At 67.4% G+C, this 20,106-nt stretch overlaps 2 protein-coding genes across 2 annotated transcripts; one reads left to right on the top strand and one right to left on the bottom strand.

Annotated features, from left to right (window-relative positions):
- The first annotated feature begins 317 nt into the window (after positions 1-317).
- Positions 318-4,280, top strand: BIRC7 (baculoviral IAP repeat containing 7). The gene is made up of 7 exons (XM_041733230.1): positions 318-573; positions 1,162-1,545; positions 2,207-2,306; positions 2,590-2,671; positions 2,771-2,816; positions 3,817-3,888; positions 4,087-4,280. Exons 1-7 carry the CDS (start codon positions 318-320, stop codon positions 4,278-4,280), a joined length of 1,134 nt encoding a protein of 377 aa, XP_041589164.1.
- A 1,111-nt stretch (positions 4,281-5,391) lies between these two features.
- Positions 5,392-19,868, bottom strand: NKAIN4 (sodium/potassium transporting ATPase interacting 4). The gene is made up of 7 exons (XM_041733382.1): positions 19,815-19,868; positions 14,446-14,583; positions 14,089-14,169; positions 12,999-13,193; positions 8,207-8,267; positions 6,863-6,947; positions 5,392-5,767 (listed from the first exon to the last, which is right to left on the bottom strand). The coding sequence occupies exons 1-7, from the start codon at positions 19,866-19,868 to the stop codon at positions 5,758-5,760; spliced, it is 624 nt and encodes a 207-aa protein (XP_041589316.1). The 3' UTR covers positions 5,392-5,757.
- Between the last annotated feature and the right edge of the window lie 238 nt (positions 19,869-20,106).

The raw sequence follows: 20,106 nt of genomic DNA, 5'->3' as shown, positions 1-20,106 counted from the left end.
GCTGGGTGCTGCCAGGGACAGCGTGTTAGGGATGAGAGAGGGCTTAGGGCCTGGGCGGGCAGAAGGGCCAGGTTGGCTCCGGGAAGCAGGCAGTAGCTTTGGGCCACTGGACAGGGGCCGCGGGGCTGGGGTGGGGGGCAGGCACACGGCCCCCACCCCCCATCCAGCCTTTCTGTCCCTCCGTCCGCATCAGAGCCTGCTCTGCCCACCTGGGCGCTGCAGCTCCCCAGGGTGCAGCCGTCCTCTCAAGTTCCCTAACTGTTGGGGTGGGGGCACCCGGGGACCTGGGCTTGAGCGGCTGGTGGAGACCGCGTGGCATGACCAGCTCTGAGCGAAGCCCGTCCCACGTGGCCAGCGGTTCTGATCTGGGCCTGGGCGAGTGCGGTATTGGAGCCTGGGACCCCTGGCCGGCAGTGGGGCCACCCCAGACCTACCCAGCAGGGCGGGTGCCCCAGCCAGGCCCGGGGAGGCGGGCCGGTTCTGCGGCAGAGCAGGGGGCCCCGGGCCGGGCAGTGGGCTGGCTGGTCTGGTCGGCCCAGCAGCGGGACTGGCCCGATGCAGCCGGCACGGGCAGTGGGAATTGTGACCCCTCCCCAAAGGTCCCTGCTCTCTGGGTCACCGGGCGGCGGGGTGTCCCCATCCATGGGAGCCCGGTGTCGTCCCTGTGGGAGGGGCTGCCCTCCCCTTGGGGGGCATAGCTGCACAGGTCAGAGCCCCTGGAACCTTCTGCCTTCAGGGGCTGCCACTGGCATCTGGCCCAGGAACTCGGAGCTGACCCACGGCATGGCCTGCCCCTTCTCTCCCTCCCCCTACGCTAGCCCCTGCTGCTTCGGGAGGGGTGTCCGGGCTCCCGCTCCGCCCTCTCCTTCCTGAGAGTCACCGAGAGTCACCCCCCACCCCTGTGCAGCCTGTGCGTGGAGCAAGGCTCGCAGCACCGCGGCCCCTGCCTGGGAGCCCCATGACACAGCCCTGCTGCAGAGAGCGCGTGATGCTGGCTGCCACGCTGGCCCCTTCCAGAAGGCAGTGGGCCCCCCGGCCGCTCCCCCACCTGGGGCATCAGGGGCAGGACCGTGCCAGCTGCGGGAGGCAACGGCCACTGCTGTCCCCAGGCAGGGCCCAGGGGTCAGGAGGCGTGAGGCGGGCCGGCTGGGCGCATTCCAGGACTGGCTCCCGTGGGTCCCGTCACTGCCGCGGGCCTGGCCAGGGCCGGTGTGGGCTCCATGGGGCCTGAGGACAGGGCCAAGTGCTGGTGCCGTGGCCCCGAGCTGGGCCGCGGACGCCTCTCTCCGTGTGGCCACACCGAGGGCCGGGACGGCCACTGCACCCGGTGCTGGGGAGGCCGGGACCGGGTGGACGGGCAGATCCTGGGCCAGCTGCGCCCCCTCGCAGAGGAGGAGGAGCCAGGGGAGCCCCGGACTGGCCCCCCGAGGCCGGCCTTCCCCGGGATGGGCTCGGAGCAGCTGCGGCTGGCCTCGTTCTCCGCCTGGCCGCTGACCGCCGTGGTGCGGCCTGAGCTGCTGGCCGCGGCGGGCTTCTTCCACACGGGTGAGTTCGGGGGCCTGGGCGCCGCTCAGGGGGCTTCTGGATGGAGCTCTGCAGCCCCCGGGAGCCCCTGCACCCCGCACGGCGGGTCTGGCCCCACGTGAGGGGGCCGGGGGGCAGGGGTCCTGTGGCCTTCCCGGGCCTGTCTCCCACCACCTCCTCGGGCGCCTCAGACCGTGGCAAGTGACAGGGGAGGGGGGGTGTGCGGGCGCCTGCCGGGTCTCCGGGGCCCGAGGACAGGCTCTCGGGGTCTACTGGAGCAGCCCCGACCTGCAGCCTCTGTTGAAGGCTCAGTGCGAGGCCGGGGTGAGGGCTGCGGGGGCAGAGACAGGAGGCGCCGCGTCCCGATGGCGGCAGGAGCCCGGCAGGCACCCGTCTCCATCACTGGGAATCCATCCTGGGGACGGAATGTTCGGGGCTCCAGGCCCCCACCCCTAACTGTCCGCCTGCCTTCCTGTGAGTGAACCATGCGCCACTCCCCGGGCTCCACTCTCCCCACTTCACCTTTGAGAAAGTGGGGTGCCTGTGAGATCCAAGGAGAATACAGGGCAAAGGGGGCAGAGACCAGGGGGCCCCCACAACCAGCCTCAGGAGCACACCTGGCCCAGTGGGCGGGTGCCGGGAGGCTGGGCATGGGCAAGGCCAGTGTCCACCCTCCACCTAGGCCAGCAAGACAAAGTGAGGTGCTTCTTCTGCTACGGGGGTCTGCAGAGCTGGGAGCAAGGGGATGACCCCTGGACGGAGCACGCCAAGTGGTTCCCCAGGTAAAAACCCAGCAGGCCGCTCCTGGCGCTGGGCACAGCCGGCTTCCCTCTCCCGGGGGGTGGTTCCTGGGGATGGGGCCCCTCTGGGAACAGCATCCTCCCTGCCTCTTCCCTGATGCTCGGCAGAGGCTGTCTCCAGGACGGCCCCCAGCAGGTGCTGACGCTCGCTGTCCCGGCTGCCCTCCACGGGGCACTGCGCGGGCACGACGCTGGCAGGAGGGGCTCCGGAGCAGCCCGGGCCCACTGCCCTGATGCCTCCCCCCCGCCCCCCGGCTTTCTCCAGGTGCGAATTCCTGCTCCAGACAAAGGGACGGGACTTCGTCTGCAGCGTCCAGGAGGCTTGTTGCCACCTGCTGGGCTCCTGGGTGAGTCCTGCCTCTCTCCGCAGGGCTCGGGCCGGGCGGTCCCCCCCTCCCCTACTCCCGTGTCTACTCAGGGCACAGATGTCCTCTGGCTCCTTTCAGGACCCATCAGAAGAACCAGAAGACACGGCCCCTGCCACCCCATCAGGTGAGCCGTGATGCGTGACATGTCCTGGGGCAGGGACAGTGGGGCCAGGTGTGAGGGTGGGCTTGCTTTGGGGGCCAGGGGGCTGCGCGCAGGCGTTCGGTGGGTCTGGTGCTCAGGGGAGGCCGAAGCAGTCCCCTGCTACCTCCGAGGAGGCCACCGTGGGCGTCGCCAATCCCAGGGCTGGCAGTGGGAGCACGAAGAGGAGAGGTGCCGTCTGACCCCGTGCCCAGCACTGAGGGCGGTCAGGTTCAGGTTCAGACCCCGGCTCTTGTAACTGCATAGCGAGGGACATCTGCTCCCCGAGCCCCGAAAGCCGATGGTGCCAACCCCGTTTCGAACTAAGGCGGGTCTACGTGAGCAGCGCCGGGCACCTGGTGTGGGGCCGTCTCTAGGGCCTTGCTGGCGAGGCTCTGCTCACTTCACTGTTGATGACACCCCTGAACAAAGGCTCGGGGGACAGCCCTCACGGGAGCACCGCTGAGTGGCCGCGGAGGCCGCTGTGTGGAGGTGGCCCTAGTGGCGGGCCACAGGGGCCAGCCGGCTGCCCCTCACCCTGCCTTGCAGATGTCAGGGGCAGCCAGGAGTGGTCCGCGTGGAGCCAGTGCCCGGCGGTGCGGGCAGCGCTCCGCATGGGCTTCGGGCGGAGTCAGGTGCAGCAGCTGGTGCAGCAGAAGTACCGCTGGGCGGTGCCGGCCAGCGTATCCGCGTCCCAGCTGGTGGCTGACCTGCTCCAGGAAGAGGACGGGGGCTGCCCCGCGGAGGCCAGAGGTGTGCCCCCTCCCCTGGCCCTCAGCACACGGCCCTCCCTCGCTGCTCCCCAGTGCCTGGCACACAGCTCCCGCGGCCACTGCTCAGGGGCTGCAGGGGCATGTCCCGGGGGAGCGGGCTCGGGGGTTCAGGCATGCTATGGGAGGGGCGGGAGGGGGACCCTGCCTGTGGCCCCCTCTGGGTGGGGTTTCACTTCCCCTGGGGGCCTCTGGTCTGTTCTCACCACCTACAGCTCCTGTCCACATGAGTCCTGAGCTGCCCACGCCCAGAAGAGAGGTCCAGTCCGAAGGGGCCAGGGAGCCAGGTGAGGGCGGGCCCACTCGGGGGCAGGGCCGGCTCCCCCGGATCCTGGGGGGGTGCTCCTGGCCTGACCCCAGCCCTCCTCCTCTTCCATTAGCCCAGTACACAAGGTGGAGGTCCGGGGGGGGGGGCGGGTACGTGTGTCCAGGCGAGGGGGTGGAGCCCAGGCCCAGAGGGTGCTGCTGGGTTCTTGAACCGCCAGGAGCCCGGGATGCAGAGGAGCAGCTGCAGCGCCTGCGGGAGGAGCGCGTCTGCAAGGTGTGCCTGGACCGCACCGTGTGCACCGTCTTCGTGCCCTGCGGCCACTTGGTCTGTGCCGAGTGCGCGCCAGCCCTGCAGCTGTGCCCCGTCTGCAGAGCCCCCATCCGCAGCTGTGTGCGTACCTTCCTGCCCTAGCCAGGTGAGTGCTCGGAGCTACCCACAGGCATGTCCCAGCCTGGCCTGGCCTGGCCTGGGCAACCCCCGCCCGGGCCTCAGGGACCTCAGGACGGCCCCAGGCTGTGAGCCCAGCTCACCGCATCTTACCAGGGGGCTGCTTGGTGCTGCAGGGCCGGCGGGAGGCAGCATTTCTGACTTCTCCACCTCCCTGGTCCCGGCAGACGTTGCTAATCAACCCCATTACCTTCCCTGAACGCTTAGATCCTGGCTCTGGGTCCTTCCCAACGCTGCGCCCTGGTGGCCACTACCACTCTGCTCGGGCACCTTAACCCACCAGGGCCATTTCTGCCCTGATTTCCCCAGTGATGGGGGGGGATAGCACCCCCTGTCCAGCCGGATGCGTGGGCTGCAGCCAGGCCCAGGGCAGGATGGCTCCGGAGGTGCGTCGTTATGAGGATGGGCCTGGGCAGGACCTTGGCCTGGCAACCAGGGCCAGGCAGGTGAGGGAGGGGAGCGTGAACTTAGATTTTTACGGATGGCGGGAACCTCCTCCTGGTTGTCAAAGGATTCTGTGCCCCACCATCTCTCCGATAATCTCCCAGGGGGTCAAGTGGCCGGGGGTGGGGTTCAGGGGGACTCCCTGCAGGCTGAGGTCCCTGGCCGGTGGACAAGCCCACTGGGAGCAGCCTGCTCATCCCTCCCTCCCCCCCAGGCGCTTCCAGTGCTGGCTGTCACGCGGGCGCCCATCCATCTCAGCCTTCCCTGCGGCCACACGCAGGCCCCCGAACCGGCCGTCCCAAGTGCCAGACGGTGGAAGGAAGCGGGTGTAAAGGCACTTTTACTGCGCTTGAGTGCTTTTGGAGATTCACAATAAAGTGCTGGGCTTTCCCTGGACGATGCCCAGCAGCCTCTGTGCCAGGACGGGCAGCCGGCTCACCCCAGGGCAGCAGGGCCAACGCTCCCCCCACGCCCACCTAGCCTCAGGCCTTCTGGGACTGGGCTCGGATTCCCCAGCAAACCCCCGCCTCTCAGGAAGGAGGCCTAGGGGGCAGCGTCCTACTTTCTACTGGTAGTGGGGGGGTTCGCGGGGCTTAATTCCCTTCGGTGAACAACAGCGCCCCTGGCTCAGGACCAGGAACCAGCAGGGCGCTGGGTAGGCGGGGACTTGCCCGGAGACCCCTCCCAGCGGCAGGTGCTGCTCAGGGGGCGGGGGCATCACGTGGGTTTACACTTCCCGCGTGGTGAGCTCACACTTTCCCGTCTCGACGTCCCTCCCCCAGCAGCGGGTGTGCAGCAGTCCCAGGCCGGCTGCCGGTGACAGAGATCAGTCTGTTCTTTCCTTTCCTCTTTTGTGTGTGTGTGTGTGTGTGTGTGTGAGAGAGAGAGAGAGAGAGAGAGAAGTTGCAGCATCTCCAGCCTGGGACGCCCCGAGGGCAGGGAGGCTCCCTGGTCGTGGTCATCTGGGGCCGCGCAGGCGGGACTGGCGCTTCTTCCCTTACGCAGGCCTGCGGGGAAGGCGGGGACGGGCAGTGGTCAGGGCTCCCTGGCGGGGGTAGGGGGCGGGCAGCAGTCGACAGGGGCTGCTGTGCCCTCGCCTCGGAGAGCTCCGGATGCAAAAGGGGCAGCATCCCCGTGGGCGGCGGGAGGGCTTCCAGGCGGGCACAGCCCCGTGTCTGCAGACACCTCCCCAGGCGTTGGGCTGGCAGCTGGGGGCAGTGAGGGGCCCACCGTGGTCCTTCTGGCCACCCAAGCTCCAAGGGCTGGTGGGAGACCCCCAGAAGCCCCTCCAGCCTGGCCAACTCCTTCAGAGGCGCATGCTCTGGGTGGTGCTCCGGGTGGTCGGCTCTCACCCCCCCCCCCCCGCCCTGGCGCAGGGCCCGAGTGAGCGCCCTCCAGTCACGGGACGGACAGGCTTGCTCCCCCAGACGGCCCTAGGCTGAGGTGGGCCTTCTCTTATGGGGCGGAAAAGGTGTGGCTGCCAAGAGGGCCAGGGTCCCCAGGGGATGCCATGGGTGTGGCCCGAGGGCAGGATCCTGTCTGACGGCCTGGGTGGACCCCAAGGGCATGGGATGAAGGAAGCGCAGCTCTACCGGGAGGAGGACCACCAGCTGCCTCTGGGGTCCCCCAAACTTCAGGCTTAGGTGTGGGACCTGGCAAAGCTGGCTGCTTGAGAGGTGGGCTGGCGGCCCAGGCACTGTCACCCTGAGCCTGGGGTCGTGGATACTGCTTTTTAAGAGAAAAGTCTGATTTTTCCAAAGATAGGAACCAACACCCCAAATTTCCTGGCACAGTGAGGCCCCTAGAGAACAGCCACGCCGCCCTCCTGGGAAGTGGCCTCCCCATGCCCTCTCAGCCCCCAGAACAAAACTGTCTTAGACCCGACTCCATATAGTGCTGGGCATGGAGCTCCAGGGGGTGGGGGCCAAGCCCAGAGCCCGCACGGAGCTGATCTTGGAGAAGGAAGGAATGGGTGGATGAACAGATGACGGATGGACGGACGGATGGACGGACAGATGGCTGCCTGGTGAGGCCTCCACAGGGAGAGAAGCTAATCCGACTGGCGAGGCCGAGCCGGGGCAGGCTCTGCTGGCCATACTTACACGGACACCTGCTTGAGCAAGAGGTTGGAAGGCTTTTCACTGACGTGGTAGCGAGGAAATGGGTCAAATCCACCAATGAAATCAACTGAAAGAAATCGAGACCCAAATAAAACAAGACCCAAACAATGGAAACGAGGGCAGATGGAGCAGACGCCGAAGCCCGAGCGCTGGTGCGGTGACGGCAGAGGCCGGCGCGAGCCTGAGGGCCCGGGGAGGGCAGGCACCAGCCCAGGCCCAGCTCAGAGCTGGCCGTGTCCCTCCAGGGCACGAATAGTGGGACTCCCCGGTGGACACCGAAGAGCTCAGCGGCTGGGGGGGGGTGGCCTGGGGGGGGACAGAGCAGGCCCGGACAGCCTGGATCCTCAGAGCCGCAGGGAGCTTCACTGTGACCCAACCCCTGGCCCCCCACATCCATGAACCTCAATCACCTGCCCCCCCGAGGCTGTGTCTGCACGGCCAGTGGGTAGCAGGCTTGCTGGGCAGAGCAACGCATCTCCAACCCCCCGGCTGGCTCCCCTCCTAAAACATCCTCACCAGAGGTGAGGTCCACTTGGTTCTCTCCCAGCCACAGTGGTCTGGGAGACGGTGTCGGGGTCATACGGCACAGGAGCTGGGGCGCCTGAGGGCCGAGGACAGCGTGCCATTCGGACACGTGCACTCCCAACCCCACAGCCACCTGATTCCCGGGGACAGAGGCTCTGAATCCCCATTCTGACCCCAGGGGGAGCTCTGCCCACTGGAGCCATGGCCCCCTAGGTGCATGCACCCAGTCCCCACCCACCCAGCCTTGTCCTCTGCAGGGTCTTCCCAGGAAAGCACGTCAGAGCCAGGGGCAGCCAGGGCCAGCGAGGCGTCTCAACATTGACGTTGCAAAACAGAGGAAGGTCAAGGGGACCCACCTCTGGGAGCGGAAAACAAAGATGCCGCTCAGATGGGTCCAGAGATGGGGACACCACAGCCAGTAGGGCCTGGTCCTCAGCTGCCAGGAGGCAGAGGCGCCCATCCCTCTGGAGGTCTGAGGGCTCAGCCTTGCACCCACAGCCGCTGTGGGGGGCCAGCCCTGCAGCACGGGAGCCCTCGAGCCTGGGGGCTTGGGGGCCAGACGACCCCTCGTGCCACAGCCCGCGTCCCCTCCTCATCTCTTCTCAGGTGGCTGGGCCCGTCCACCCCTCTGCTCAGGCAAGGACCCCAAGGGCATGGGGACCCAAGAGGTGAGGTCTCAGGCTTTGCCAACGACAGGCCAGGAGGACGCAGAGACACCCCCCGCCAGCCCTCTGCTTCCCTGTCCCTCCGTCTCCGCCTGGAGCGTCCAGGCCGGGCGCTCACAGGCAGCCGCACACTCACAGCTGTCCTCCTCCTCGGTGAAGACGCTGACCACATAGCAGGCACAGACGAAGCCCACGAGCTGAAAGACACCGAGAGGTGGGGTGAGGACCCAGGCAAGCTTGAGGCGAGTGGGCCACAGCCCCTCCTCGGCCTCAGCTTCCTTGTCCGTAAAATGAACAACGAGAGTGGATCTCGTGTGACGTTTTCAGCTTCGAGGTTCCAGACGGCGTCTGGCTTCCTCCGTGGGGCTGGCCCGGCCCCTGGGGGTGAGGGGTGAGAGGGGGAAGGGCTGGCCAATGGACCAGTGAGTCGGGAAGATGACCGAGTCCCTGCTTTAAGGGGAGGGTGAGATGCAAAGAGAAGCCCTCAGCCCGAGGGACCCCCAGGCTGAACCCCCCTCCAGGTCCAGCCAAGCCACGTCCCCCGGGGCCTCTTGTTAACCAGCCCACCACCGGGTCTCTCCTCCTTGGGGAGATTTAGGATGGCAGCCCCGGCTGGAGAAGCTGGGGCCAGCCTCGCTGGATGGTTCGGCTGCAAGTGCCAAGGACCCAGCCAGAGGGCAGAGCGGATGGGGCTGGCCACTGTCCTGGGAGCCGGGGGCCTGGCTGGGCAGAGGCTCCCCGCCAGGCTCACAGGAGGCCGCCCAGCTTCAGGGAGAGGGCAGGCTGGCATTAAGTGCCCAGGGACAGCCACGCACCAGGGCCGTGGTGGGACAAAGGGCTCCAGCTGAGACGTGAGGGCTGGCGCTGCCCGTGGCCCAGTCTCTCCGCACTCACGCGGCCCAGGCAGTGCTAACCGAGGATGAGCACCTCCCGAGGGCGGCATTCAGTGCCATGGGGGAGCTGCCCCGTCCCTGAATGAGAACAGCCCCGACCACAGACCACAGAGCCAGAGCGGTCCCTGAGCAGAACTGCTTGTTTGTGACTTGGCAGCGAAGCACATCTGGGCGGCACAGGGCAGCACAGATTCCCGGGAAAGGCCCTCAGCTCTGTGTGCTCCCGGGGTCTCGGGAGGGGCCGGCAGCCCCAGCTCATCAGGAGGCTTTGCACACGGAAGCAAAGTCAGCCTCTACAGATGCTGGGAACCTGGGAGGCGGCGAGGATGGGGAGACCACGCTCTCCGGCCTCCGGGCTCCGTAGGTCACACCTGCGTCCTCAGGACCAGGTGCTCTTTGAGCATCTCCCATAGGCAGCAATGGCCTCAACCCCACAGACGCAGCTCGGAGCAAGAGTCTGATGGCGGGGCTTGGAGGGGCCCCGCATGACCCTCCTCCACATCCTCCACCCCGTGCAGTGTGGATGGTGTCCAGACTCCAGCACCCTCCTGCTCGGGTTGCCGGTGGGGAGCCCAGCAGGAGATTGGAAGGAGGGAAGCAGAGCATGTATCCTCCTCTGCAGGGCTGACCCCAGGGGCGGGAGGAAGAACTCTGCCTGGGGTAACTCCTCCCCACACCCCTGCAGGCCGAGGGTGGGGGTGGGGGAGGGCAGCAGCTCAGTGGCTACGCACCCAGGGAACAGGATACCGTGTGGTCCCCGGCAGGGCACCCACTTGGAACGGCCGCCCCACGGCCCCCAGGATTTAACCGTCTCTGGTTAAATCTCTGGTTAACCATCTCTGGCACCATCTCTGTCTTGCTGGACCCCGATGGGTCAGGGGGTAAACAGAAAAGATGCCTCACAGCGGCACCTGCTCTGGAGAAGCTACAGCAGCTCTTCTGAGCGATGGTGGTGGGGTTTGTCCCTGAGGCAAGCACAGGCCAGGATGGGGTGAGACATGGAACAGGGGTAGGACGGTGGCCAGCAGCGCGGTCTCGGAAGCGAGGGGCCTCGGGGAGGAGAGCGCTCCCAGCAGCCTTCCTGGCGTGGCCGGCCCTCCACGGGCAACGGGGAGACCCGAGGCCTTCACTTAAGCTCTGGGGCTTGGTTCCTGCACCCACAGATCAGGCCCAGTGAGGGGGGACAGACCACAGGGTGCTGCGCCCTGCTCTGGAAGCCCCATCCTCCAGGGAGCAGGTGGTGGGCCTCCTCTATGCCGACCCCTCCTCCCGAAGGAAAGGCAAGCCTGGGCCGGTCCTCCGGGCGGGCACTGCTGCGCCGCTGCCCCCCCCCCGGTGGTCCCCAGTGGTCCCCAGTGGGCCTCGGTGGTCCCCGGTGGGCCCGAGCTGGCCGTGGTGCTGAGCCCGCCCCACTGCTCCTTCTCCACTGGGTCCTGGGCTGGGGGCCGCCCCACGGCCTCACCCCCCCTTCCACCTCTCACGTGCCCTCTGGGCTCCCCCCCAGAGCCCCCCCGAAGCTCCCAGAGGCCCACAGGATCTGCAGACCCCGCCCCGCCAGCCGTGCGGCCCTGCCTCCTTCGGCTGGTTCTCTCCTCGCCAGCAGGGCTGCAGGGCCCGCTAAGCCCGAACAAGCAGCAGAGGGTGGGCTCCTGGGAGGCAAAGCAGGTGCCCGCTGGCGGGTATTCAGAGACGCGCATCTCGTGATCGAAATGTCCATCCCTGGGGGTGAAGGAGGACGGCGACCCAGGGGCTCCGCCTCTCCCTTCCACACGGGGCGCGCCCCTCCGGCACCAGAACCAGCAGCCGCGCGTGGGAAACTCCCACCAAGAATTTGTTGCTTTGCAGTTTCCTTTTCGTGGCATTTTCTACACATTCTGTAAATGCCTTCAGAAGCACCGAGGGGTCTCCTCGGCAAGTGGGTTCTCTCTCCTTTCAAGGAAGGCATCCGGGTCCCCGTGTGTTTTCTGGTAACCGTGGCCCCCATTTTGCGTTGTGAGCTGTGGAGGATTAGGTCCTCAGACCCGAGGGAAGGGCAGCTCTGACTCCCGGCTACGGGGGCAGCACCCCAAGTGTGCCACAGGCCGACTGTCCGTAGCCCTGGAGAGGAGGGACCCTGGAAGCGTGCAGGCCGCCTGAACTACTGTGGCTTCTCATGCCGTGGTCGGCCGTGGGCAGCCGCGGATGCCCCACGCCACGGATGGCCCTAGCTCTGGAATCTGTTTTCCAGCGTCAGCAGCGGGGTGCAGAACCTCCGTCCTATAAACACATTATCCGCCAGACACGTTCACGCTGACCGCACTGCGTGCAGCGGGCAGTCGGGAGCCTGCAGGCCAGGCCCCTCCAGTGGGGAGGAAGGGTCTCCCGAGGGCTCAGGTCCAGAGACGGTGGGCCTCGGTGGACGATGGGAACCTGGGCCCCACCTGCCTGGTCATCGAAAAAGACCAACAGCGAGGAGAGCCTGCGCCCCTACAGAAGTCCCTGGGCGGTCCTGGGGGGCCTCCCCCTGACCCCACGCCCCGGGGGGCCGTCTCCCACCCTGACTAGGGCTGGCCTGGGCAAAGGCTGAGAGTCTCCAGGAATGACCGAGTGTGATGTCCAAGGCAGGGTGCAGGGGATATAGCTCAGGGGTAGAGCATTTGACTGCAAGGCAGGGTACCCCCCTGCCTCCCACCCGCTGGCCCTGCAGGACCAGCCGCCCCGCGGTGAGGTCACCCAAGCAGCCCTGGGGAGAGTCCACGCGGCGAGGACCACGGGAGGGCCCCTTGGAAGCAGCACCTGCAGCCAGACCGGCCCTCAGGGCCCCAGAGCCCCAGCCGGGGGCCTGACTGTAGCTTCGTGCATGACCTCAAGCCGGAACCAGCCATCTAAGCCCCCCACGCTGCCACCCTGCACAAAGCTTTACTGTTTCAAGCCGGGACGTTTTAGGATATTATGTAGCTGCTACGGCTGCCCACCAGCTCTGCGGCTCCGTGGGCCTCCCTCCCTGGGCTTCGGTTTTCCCGTCCACACGCTGGGGACACAAGGCAGGCATAGGAGAGCGAGTGAGTGACACCAACCGCACCGTGTGTCAGCACCTCACGTCCCCCCACGGCGCCCCCACCCGCCAAGGCCCGGGCACCGCTCTCCCGCAGGTTTCACTCTCCACGTAGAACGTGCTTGGTGAACGTGGGAGGAAGTCGCTTCCGAGCTGAGTGTGGACAGCGGAGCCTGACGCAGCTGCAAGCTGGGGGGCCCAGCAGAGCGCGCCCCTCGCCCCCACCGTCCCACACGGTTGTTGGTTCAATCCCCCCCCCTCGTGGCCGCCCATCGGGCCCCAGAGCCCCCGTGGGAGTGGGGGCAGGGAGGCGGGGGCACAGGAAGCTAACCGTCGGCTCACAGTGGTTCACAGGCTTCCCGGAGCCAGTGCCAGCAGCATCCTGGGTCCCCGGGGGGCCCCCGGGTGGGTTCCCGGGAGAACGGCTCCCACGGCCCGCACAGGGCAGGCCCGACGGCAGATCGATCCTCTCCCCTGGGCTCGCAGGGCAAGTCCACGGCCGCGGGGAAAGCGGGAAAGGTCTGGACGCACAGGAAGCGTTTCTGGGCAGAAGCGCGTCGCAAATGCCGCAGGGACCCCGCGCTAATGCTGGTCCTTTATCTGAAATTCAGGTGTGCTGGGGTCCTGTGGCCTTGCTCGGGACCACAAGCCTCGGGGGACACAGGCGGCAGGGGGCCAGCTGCTCGGAGGAGGCTGTGGTGGGGCTCTGGGCTGTGCCCTGCCCACCCGCCTCCGGGCTGCCTTCCTTCTGTCCCCCCCGCCCCCGCCCCACAGCATCAGCAGAGCCTCGGGCTCCTCATGCGCACCCCGGGGCTGGAGCCGGCTCGAGCCCCCTCTACACAGCAGGACACCGAGGCTCCCGTGGCCCAAGTGCACAGGTGGGGGCGGGGTGGGAGTCCTCCTGCCAGGCAGGGCGGGGACCCCTGAGACCTGGGAGGCAGAGACCTGACCCAGCCACGGGGTAACCCCCACCCCATCCCTCCCCCAGGCCCCCAGCTCACCGCCAGGAGGATCTGCAGGGCGCTGTGCAGGGCCTCGGTGTAGCCATGCTCCAGGGCACAGCCGACGCCTGCCACCAAGGCCTGGCCACCCAGGGGCCCAAGGCCAGCCTCTGGCTCGTCGTGCAGGCAGCCCGGGCCGTGCTCACGCCACCAGGAGCGGTGGCGGGAGAGGTTGAAGGTCAGGAGTTCGCTGTCCTGGGGAGGAGGGCGGGACCTGGTGAGCCGCAGGGACACTGCCCACCCACCCACCACAGTCCAGTGTGGGCCCCGACAAGGGTGAGGGGCGCCCTGCCCTCCAGCCAGGGGAGGCAGGGACCCCAAGGCCTTCTCAGTCACTGCCCTGCAAGAAGGCCTCCCTCTGCTTGCCTGGGCCCTGGAGCCTGCTCACACCCCCTCTTCCAGGAAGGCCTCCGTGCCCAGGTCAGACCCTGGGGTGTGTCCTCACGGTGCTCCGGGCCCCTCTTTCACGTCTTTGGCCATCACTGCCGCTTGAGGTCTCGCCCCCTGCAGCCCCAGGTGCGGCCCCACCAGGCAATGGCCAGTCTGCCCCGCGCCCGCCTGGAGTCAAGCCCGACCCCATTCCCAGCTCCGCGCTTCAGGCGAGGCTGAAATGAAACATTCCAAAGTGCCCACAACAGCCGCTCAGGATTTGTTGGCACCGATGCTCCTAACCAAACACGGCTTGGGTGGGGTGTCCCCTCCTCCCCGGGAGAGACCAGCGGGTTTGACCAGCATTTGAAAGAGCAGCTCAGGGGACCGCCTGGTGCCCCTGAGAGGTGTTCCCAGCTGCACCCCCTTGCAGCCCCGGTCCCTCTGCCCCTGGCGCCCAGCCCTGCCTCCCCTTCCAGGTGCTGCCCTGGTTCCCAGGCCCATCCTCCAAGGCCACCTGCCTGCCAGTGCTCACCACCCCTCTCCAGGTCACTAGTCCTCCCCAGACCTTTACTGAGTCACCCCTGTGGGCTAGGGCTATTCTGGGTGCCAGGGCCAGAGCCGCAACAGACCACGGGGGGGGCGGGGGGGACATGGTGACAAGCAGGCCGTACAATGCTCACTGTGGCCTGGCCACAACCCCTGGACTGACTCTACTCACCTTTGAGAGTCCACCCACTTCCAGGTAGAAGCAGATAATGAAGACATTCCAGGTGACCCAGACGGCCTCCCACACAGCGTACTAGAAAGCCGGGAGGGGGGCAGGGGGTGGACGAGGCCAACTCAGCAACCTGCTTCTGCGTAGCACCTTAGAGGAGACGTCTGCTCCCGGGTCTGGCAGCCAGGACGCTCCACTGGAGGGAGGCTCCCCCGAGCCCACCCCGGGACAGGTCTCGGAGTGCAGCCACGGGCCCTGGATTCCTGGGTTCTGCTGGCTTCTGGGAGGCGGCCCTTGGAGGCCCCAGCCGGTCATCCCCCGCCTGCCCGTGGGAGGGGTGTGGGAGCAGAATGAACTCACCACCACAACGTAGCGAGGCCGGTACTGGATGGTGCCCAAGAGCCCCAGGATGACCATGACGATGTGGACAAAGGTGGCCAGGATGGGTGCCCACTGGTAGCCCAGGAAGTCGAACACTTGCCGCTCCAGGGCAGTGACCTAGGAGCAGTGCGGGCACCTGAGGGCCAGCAGACCCCCGAGGCCGGCCTCTCCTGCCTCATCATCACCGTCCAGCATCTGCCACCGTCTTGGATCTTCCAACCAAAATCTCCACCTGAGTCTGCTCGGCCCTCAGACCTCACCTTGGGGTGCCCCTCTACCTTGAAAGGCTCTCTGTGGGCGAGCAGTGGCCCCTCCATCCTCCATTCCCTCAACCTGAGAGTGGGAACCGGGGCTGCATTCCTGACTCACAGGGTCAAGGCCTGACAACAAACCCCCGGGGCAGGACGCATGGGGCAGGACGCAGGAGGCCGAGGGCTCTGGGGCGCTCTCCGCAGGAGGTGGGGCTGGGGCTCTGTGGCCTGCAGGTCAGCACCCTCCCTGTCTACTGGGCTCCCCCTCCTCCATGGACTCCATGGTGGCGGCAAAGCAGTTTCACCTGGAGGACATTCCTGCCCTCTCGCCTGCAGGCTTGGCCAACGAGAACCAACCAGAGCAATCAGGCACATGTAGAGGCCTGATTTTTTTTTAGACCTACCTTCCTTCCTTCCTTCCTTCCTTTCCTCATAATCTCTACACCCAACGTGGGGCTCACAACCCTGAGATCAACAGTCACGCGCTCTACCGACTGGGCCAGCCAGGTGCCCCGGGAACTTGATGTTTCGTCTGTGGGGGAACCTACCGGCTCTGAGCTCAAGCTCGACTCCAGAACACACGCACGCACTCACGCGTTCATTCATTCTGCGGACCTGGCCCAACCCCAGAAACCAGGAGCACATACCGGGAGAAAATAGGGCCAAATCCGCTGCACCTGACACCTTCCCGTCCATGTTCGAGACAAGGCGAGTCCAGCAAGGGTTGAAGGGAGACGGGCAGGGAAGGGACAGCACCCTGGCGGAGCTCGTGGGTGCGTTCCACAATTCCACCGCAGGCCCACTACGCACCAGTGTGCCACTGGCACTGAGAACCGGTTCCCAACCCAGAGCAACCTCAGCTGTGTTGAGCCCTGGAAGGACTCTGAAGGGTGGAAGAGGGAGGAGAGCCCCTCCAAGCAAGCCCCCCTCGGGTCCCTCCCACCGGCTGGAACCATGAGCCAGCACGCAGGGCGTGCACAGCAGAGAGGGACGGACGAGCCCAGTAGGGCGGGCCTTGGTGGACCTCACAGACGCCCCGACCCCAGCAGGAGCGCCTGGCCCTTCCTCCACGCTGGCTCCTGGCAGGAGCCCGACCAGGCCCCAGGAGCAGCTGCTGTGGGGGCATCCCGGGCACTGCCAGCTGCTGTGTATGGCCCCAGAGGAGTGGCAGCTATTTCCAGGACGTCTCTGGCAGGGGGACATTCCAAGTATGCCCTGCAGAGGCTGGGGTCCGTCCTAGGAGACAGCTGGGAGTGTGGCGTGGGGAGCAGGAGCGGGCCCGAGGGCAGGGCACAGGAAGCGTCCAGCGGGCACTCGCCAGGCTCTGGGCCGCTTTCCTGCACGCCACAGCCCCCCACCCTGCAGGCCCGGCATGGTGGCCTGCTCCAGACCACCCCCCGAGACCGGGCAGCTCGGTGATGGGCATCGTCTCCTAAGAGGTGGACAGTCTCTGAGGAGAACCAGACCAGCCCAGCCCCTCACTGCTGTTTCCTACTTTGCTCCCAACGCCCAGCAGGAGGACCAGGGGCTTGGCTTCAGCTCAGGCGGTGATCTCAGGGTCCCGGGATGGAGCCCCGCGTCGGGGTCTGCGGGAGACTCTCCCTCTCCCTCTGCCCCTCCTCCCACCCACGTTCTCTTCCAAGGCGAGGAGCCCACAGGAGGAGACTCCCGAGCTCCCTCGTGGAAGGAAGCGTGCGTTGGGCTACGAATCGCGGTAGAGAACGGAGACCGGGGCGAGCACAAGCCGAAATCAAGCCCCCTCCCGTCCGCTCCGGCCTGTGGCCACGGAAGCCTCTGTCCCAGAGAGGGTGGCACTGCCGCCCCCCACCCCCCGCCTTGAGGGACGCATGTTCCTCTGGCCCCGTTTCAGGGATGCCCCTGGCTCACACGGCCCGGCCACCCAAGCCCTGCAGACGTGTCACTGCTGCCCCACGGGGACCCCCGCACACGGCTGTGTGTGCGTGATGGAAAGTCCCGGGGCCAACTCCTCTGTCCCTCAGGCCTACGCCCCTGCTCTGCACCCAAAAGAGCCCGGGCCGTCTCTTTTGCACCGATGACCCTAATCAAGGGGCTGGGGTACATCCCCTGCAGGCAGCCCACTCCCCAGGGTCCCCTGAGGTGCTAGCGGAGCTGACCCGCAGCAGGGACAGGCCTGTCTCTGTGCAGGGCCCACTGCCCGGCCCTTAATGTGCCTCATTGCTGGTCAGGGGGCAGCGGCCCCATCCCAGCGTGGGTCCCGGTGCCCAGAGGAGGCCCCCAAACATTCGTTCCTTAGTTAGAGATGTGGGAGAAAGAGACCGGCGTCGGAGGGCAGAGATCCTGCCTCCCCCTGCCTCTGTCCTAGGAGGAGAGCCCAGCCTGAAGGGACAGCCGAGGATCGGCAGCTCTTGGCCAGCCCGACGGAGGACAGCCCCACGGACCCCCGGCCACTGAGGGGTCAGGGACTGGGTGTTCCCACCCAGGAGGGCAGAGGAAGCCCTGGCCCGGCTCAGGTCGGGGTGGTGGGGGTGAGTGGAGGGATTGGTATGAGGAGCAAAGCTCTGGGGGAGGGGGGTCCCCACGCAGGACAGGCCTACACGGTGACGGGTGTCCCTGCGGGGCAAGGAGAAAGAGAAATGCACACGTGCACACACACCCACACACACACACGCGCACAGGCGTGTGCGCCTCACAGGCTTCACGGGCACAGCTGGCCAGCGCCACCTGTTCCAGACACAGACTGAAATTACATTGTGAGCCCCGGGCCGCCTCTTTTGCACCGATGACCCTAATCAGGGGCTGGGGTATGTGCCCTGCCTCAGCACCCCCGCCAGTGCCAGGCGCTCAGGGGAGACGGAATGAGCCGGCCCCGACTCCCCTGCCACCTCCCCTCACTCCTGGCACCATGTCGCTGCTGGCACCGTTCTCCGAGGTCCAGGCTCATGCCGGGACTGGAGGAGCGTCCCGCTAACGGCTGTGCTCCCCAGGGACCCTACAGCTTGGGCACAGTGTCCAGCGCAGGTGCTGGGCTGTAGGGGCACCTTTTCGTGTCTGAGCCACGCACCAGAGGGCTTAGCACGCCCCGGCAGTGCTCGAGCAGGGAACAGGGAGAGATTTCGCTGCAGGGCCCGCCCACCCCACACGGCTACTGAGCGCAGGCTTCCCTCTTGTCCACGTCGTGGCACAGCCTGGGAACCCCCACAGCACGCTCCGCTGGCTCAGGGCGGGCCAAGTTCACGCTATTCTCCAGGGACAAGGCTCCCAGAAGAGGTGCTCGGGCCTTTGTCCAGTAGCTTGGTAACGAGAAAACTCTCAAGCTTGGCAACAAAAGTCCCAGGACTCCCCCCACGGCGCCCCCACCCTACACGCGGTGACCAGAGGTGACCAGAGCTCTCCCGTCTGCCGCCCCCTCCCCCCAGCAGAGGAAGCACCACGGGGGGGGGGGGGGGCCAGGACAAAAGGCCTTTCAAAGCTCTCTGCTGCTCTTCTGCTGGGCCCCGCTGGCCACGTGGGGACACAGCTCTGTCCTGGCTCTGGAACTTGCCTGGGTCACCCTTCGCCCTTGGTCGCAGCAACTTCTCCAGGGGCTGTGGGGGTGCCCCCTGCGCACGGTCCACTGTCCGCTGCAGCGGTGAAACACGCAGCATGACCCTACCCGAGCCTTCCAGACCCGAGGCCACATCCCTCACCCGGGACATCTATTTCTGGGGCCCTGAACCTCAGGTCACAAGTCAGCCCTGAGTACGTCCCACACGCCAAACTTAACGCACGAAAACCAAAGTCCCACCAGCGCCAAAGGCCACTCTGCTCTAGGATCTCCAGGCGCCAGCAGGCTGGAGAGCTTCTGACCAGCCTGGGCTCCTCAGCGTCCTTCTCCCTCAGACCTTCCCTTCCCTACCCCCAGGCACCTCCCCAGGGCTTCCACTAAGGGAGCCTCCTACCAAAATGTAGCAGGAGACGCCTCCGCTGCACGGTGGCGGCGGCGGCGGGAGCTCCCTGTTGCCCCTGGAAGAGCGCTTCAGCCGGAGCCTCCTGCATAGCCCTGAGCTATCTCCCCGCCTCACCTGTGCAGCCAGACCCTGCACACGTGCACCTCCTCCATGCTGTTCTTCACCCCACCCCGAGCTCCCAAAGCACTGGGTGTGCACCCACAGGGAACCCCTGGAAACTCCCTCCTTCCTCCACGTGGGACCCAGCAGCCTGGTATCTCAGCCCCCTGCCAACCGGCAGCAACCCTCACCCCCACACAGAGGGCAAGCGAAGGACAGGAGGCCACAGGCCTGGAGGACTTCTGCTTAAAACTGCGTCTTCCCTGGGCCTCCAGGCTTCAGAGGGAGAAAGCCCCCTGCCCCGCTGAGCCAGAAGCCCACCCGGCCTGGTCTCAACAAAGCAGGATTTCCTGCTTAAGATGGGAGCCCAGGGACCCACCAGCATCCCCTCCCCAGCCCTGCGGCCAGACCTCCGCGTAGCACTCCCCACCCCCACCAGGGCCTCGGCCGGCTCCGGGAATGTGGGAACCGCCAGGCGGCCTGGAGCTCCCACGGCTAAGTGGACACTTGGCGGGGAGATGCCCAAGTTCTCTGACAAAGCTCTGGGCCCAGGGCACCAGGTAATCCGCGACGCAAAGCGGCCCAAGTGCAGGTCCGGGCGCCAGCTCGCGCCCTCTTCTCTCCCCCGCATCTCTCCCGGACCGGGGAGGGCGAGGGGGCCCCGCCCGCAGGTGCACACCCGCCTGCACCGCACCGTCCCGCACCCTCACGGCGCCCCCCACCCGAGGCTGCCGCGGCTCGCTCAGCGCCCGGCGCCGCCCGGGAAGGAGCGCGCAGACCACACGCACCCGGCCCCGCGCACACCCGGCCCCGCGCGCACCCGGCCCCGCCTTCCCCGCCGACGCCGCGAGGGCACCCACGCCCGGCCCGAGCCCTCCGTTTCTCGCGCGCCCCTTGCAGCCGCGCCCCGCGCCTGTCCCCGCCGGTGCCCGCCGCTGCGCCCTCCCCACGAGCGCACGCGCCCCCGGGCACCGACTGGCCGGCTCCGGACGTGCCTGCGGGGGCCCCGCCGAGGCTGCAGCCGACGGCGCCGGATCCCCCGCGCGCCCGAGGACGAGCCGCCACTCACCAGCTGGAAGGAGCAGAGAAAGAGGAGCGCGCCGCGGCCCGAGCAGCAGCCCATGGTGCCCGCGCCCCGCGGCCGCCGCCCCGCCACGCGCGACCCCGCCGCCCCCGCCGGCCCCATCCCCGGACCCGCCCCCGCCCCCGGACCCGCCCCGCACACTGGGCAGCCGTCCTGCAGGGCCCACCCGCCCAGGCCCCGGCCCGCCCCCGCCCCAGGCCCCATCCCCCGCCCTCGGCCCCGACCCCACCCCATCCCCGCCCCCGGCCCCATCCCCGCCCTCGGCCCCGTCCCCATC

The sequence above is a fragment of the Vulpes lagopus genome, chromosome 18 (assembly GCF_018345385.1).
Source record: "Vulpes lagopus strain Blue_001 chromosome 18, ASM1834538v1, whole genome shotgun sequence".
Lineage (NCBI taxonomy): Eukaryota > Metazoa > Chordata > Mammalia > Carnivora > Canidae > Vulpes > Vulpes lagopus.
The sequence above is the reverse complement of the archived record's forward strand: the minus strand, read 5'-3'. Positions and strand labels throughout refer to the sequence as shown.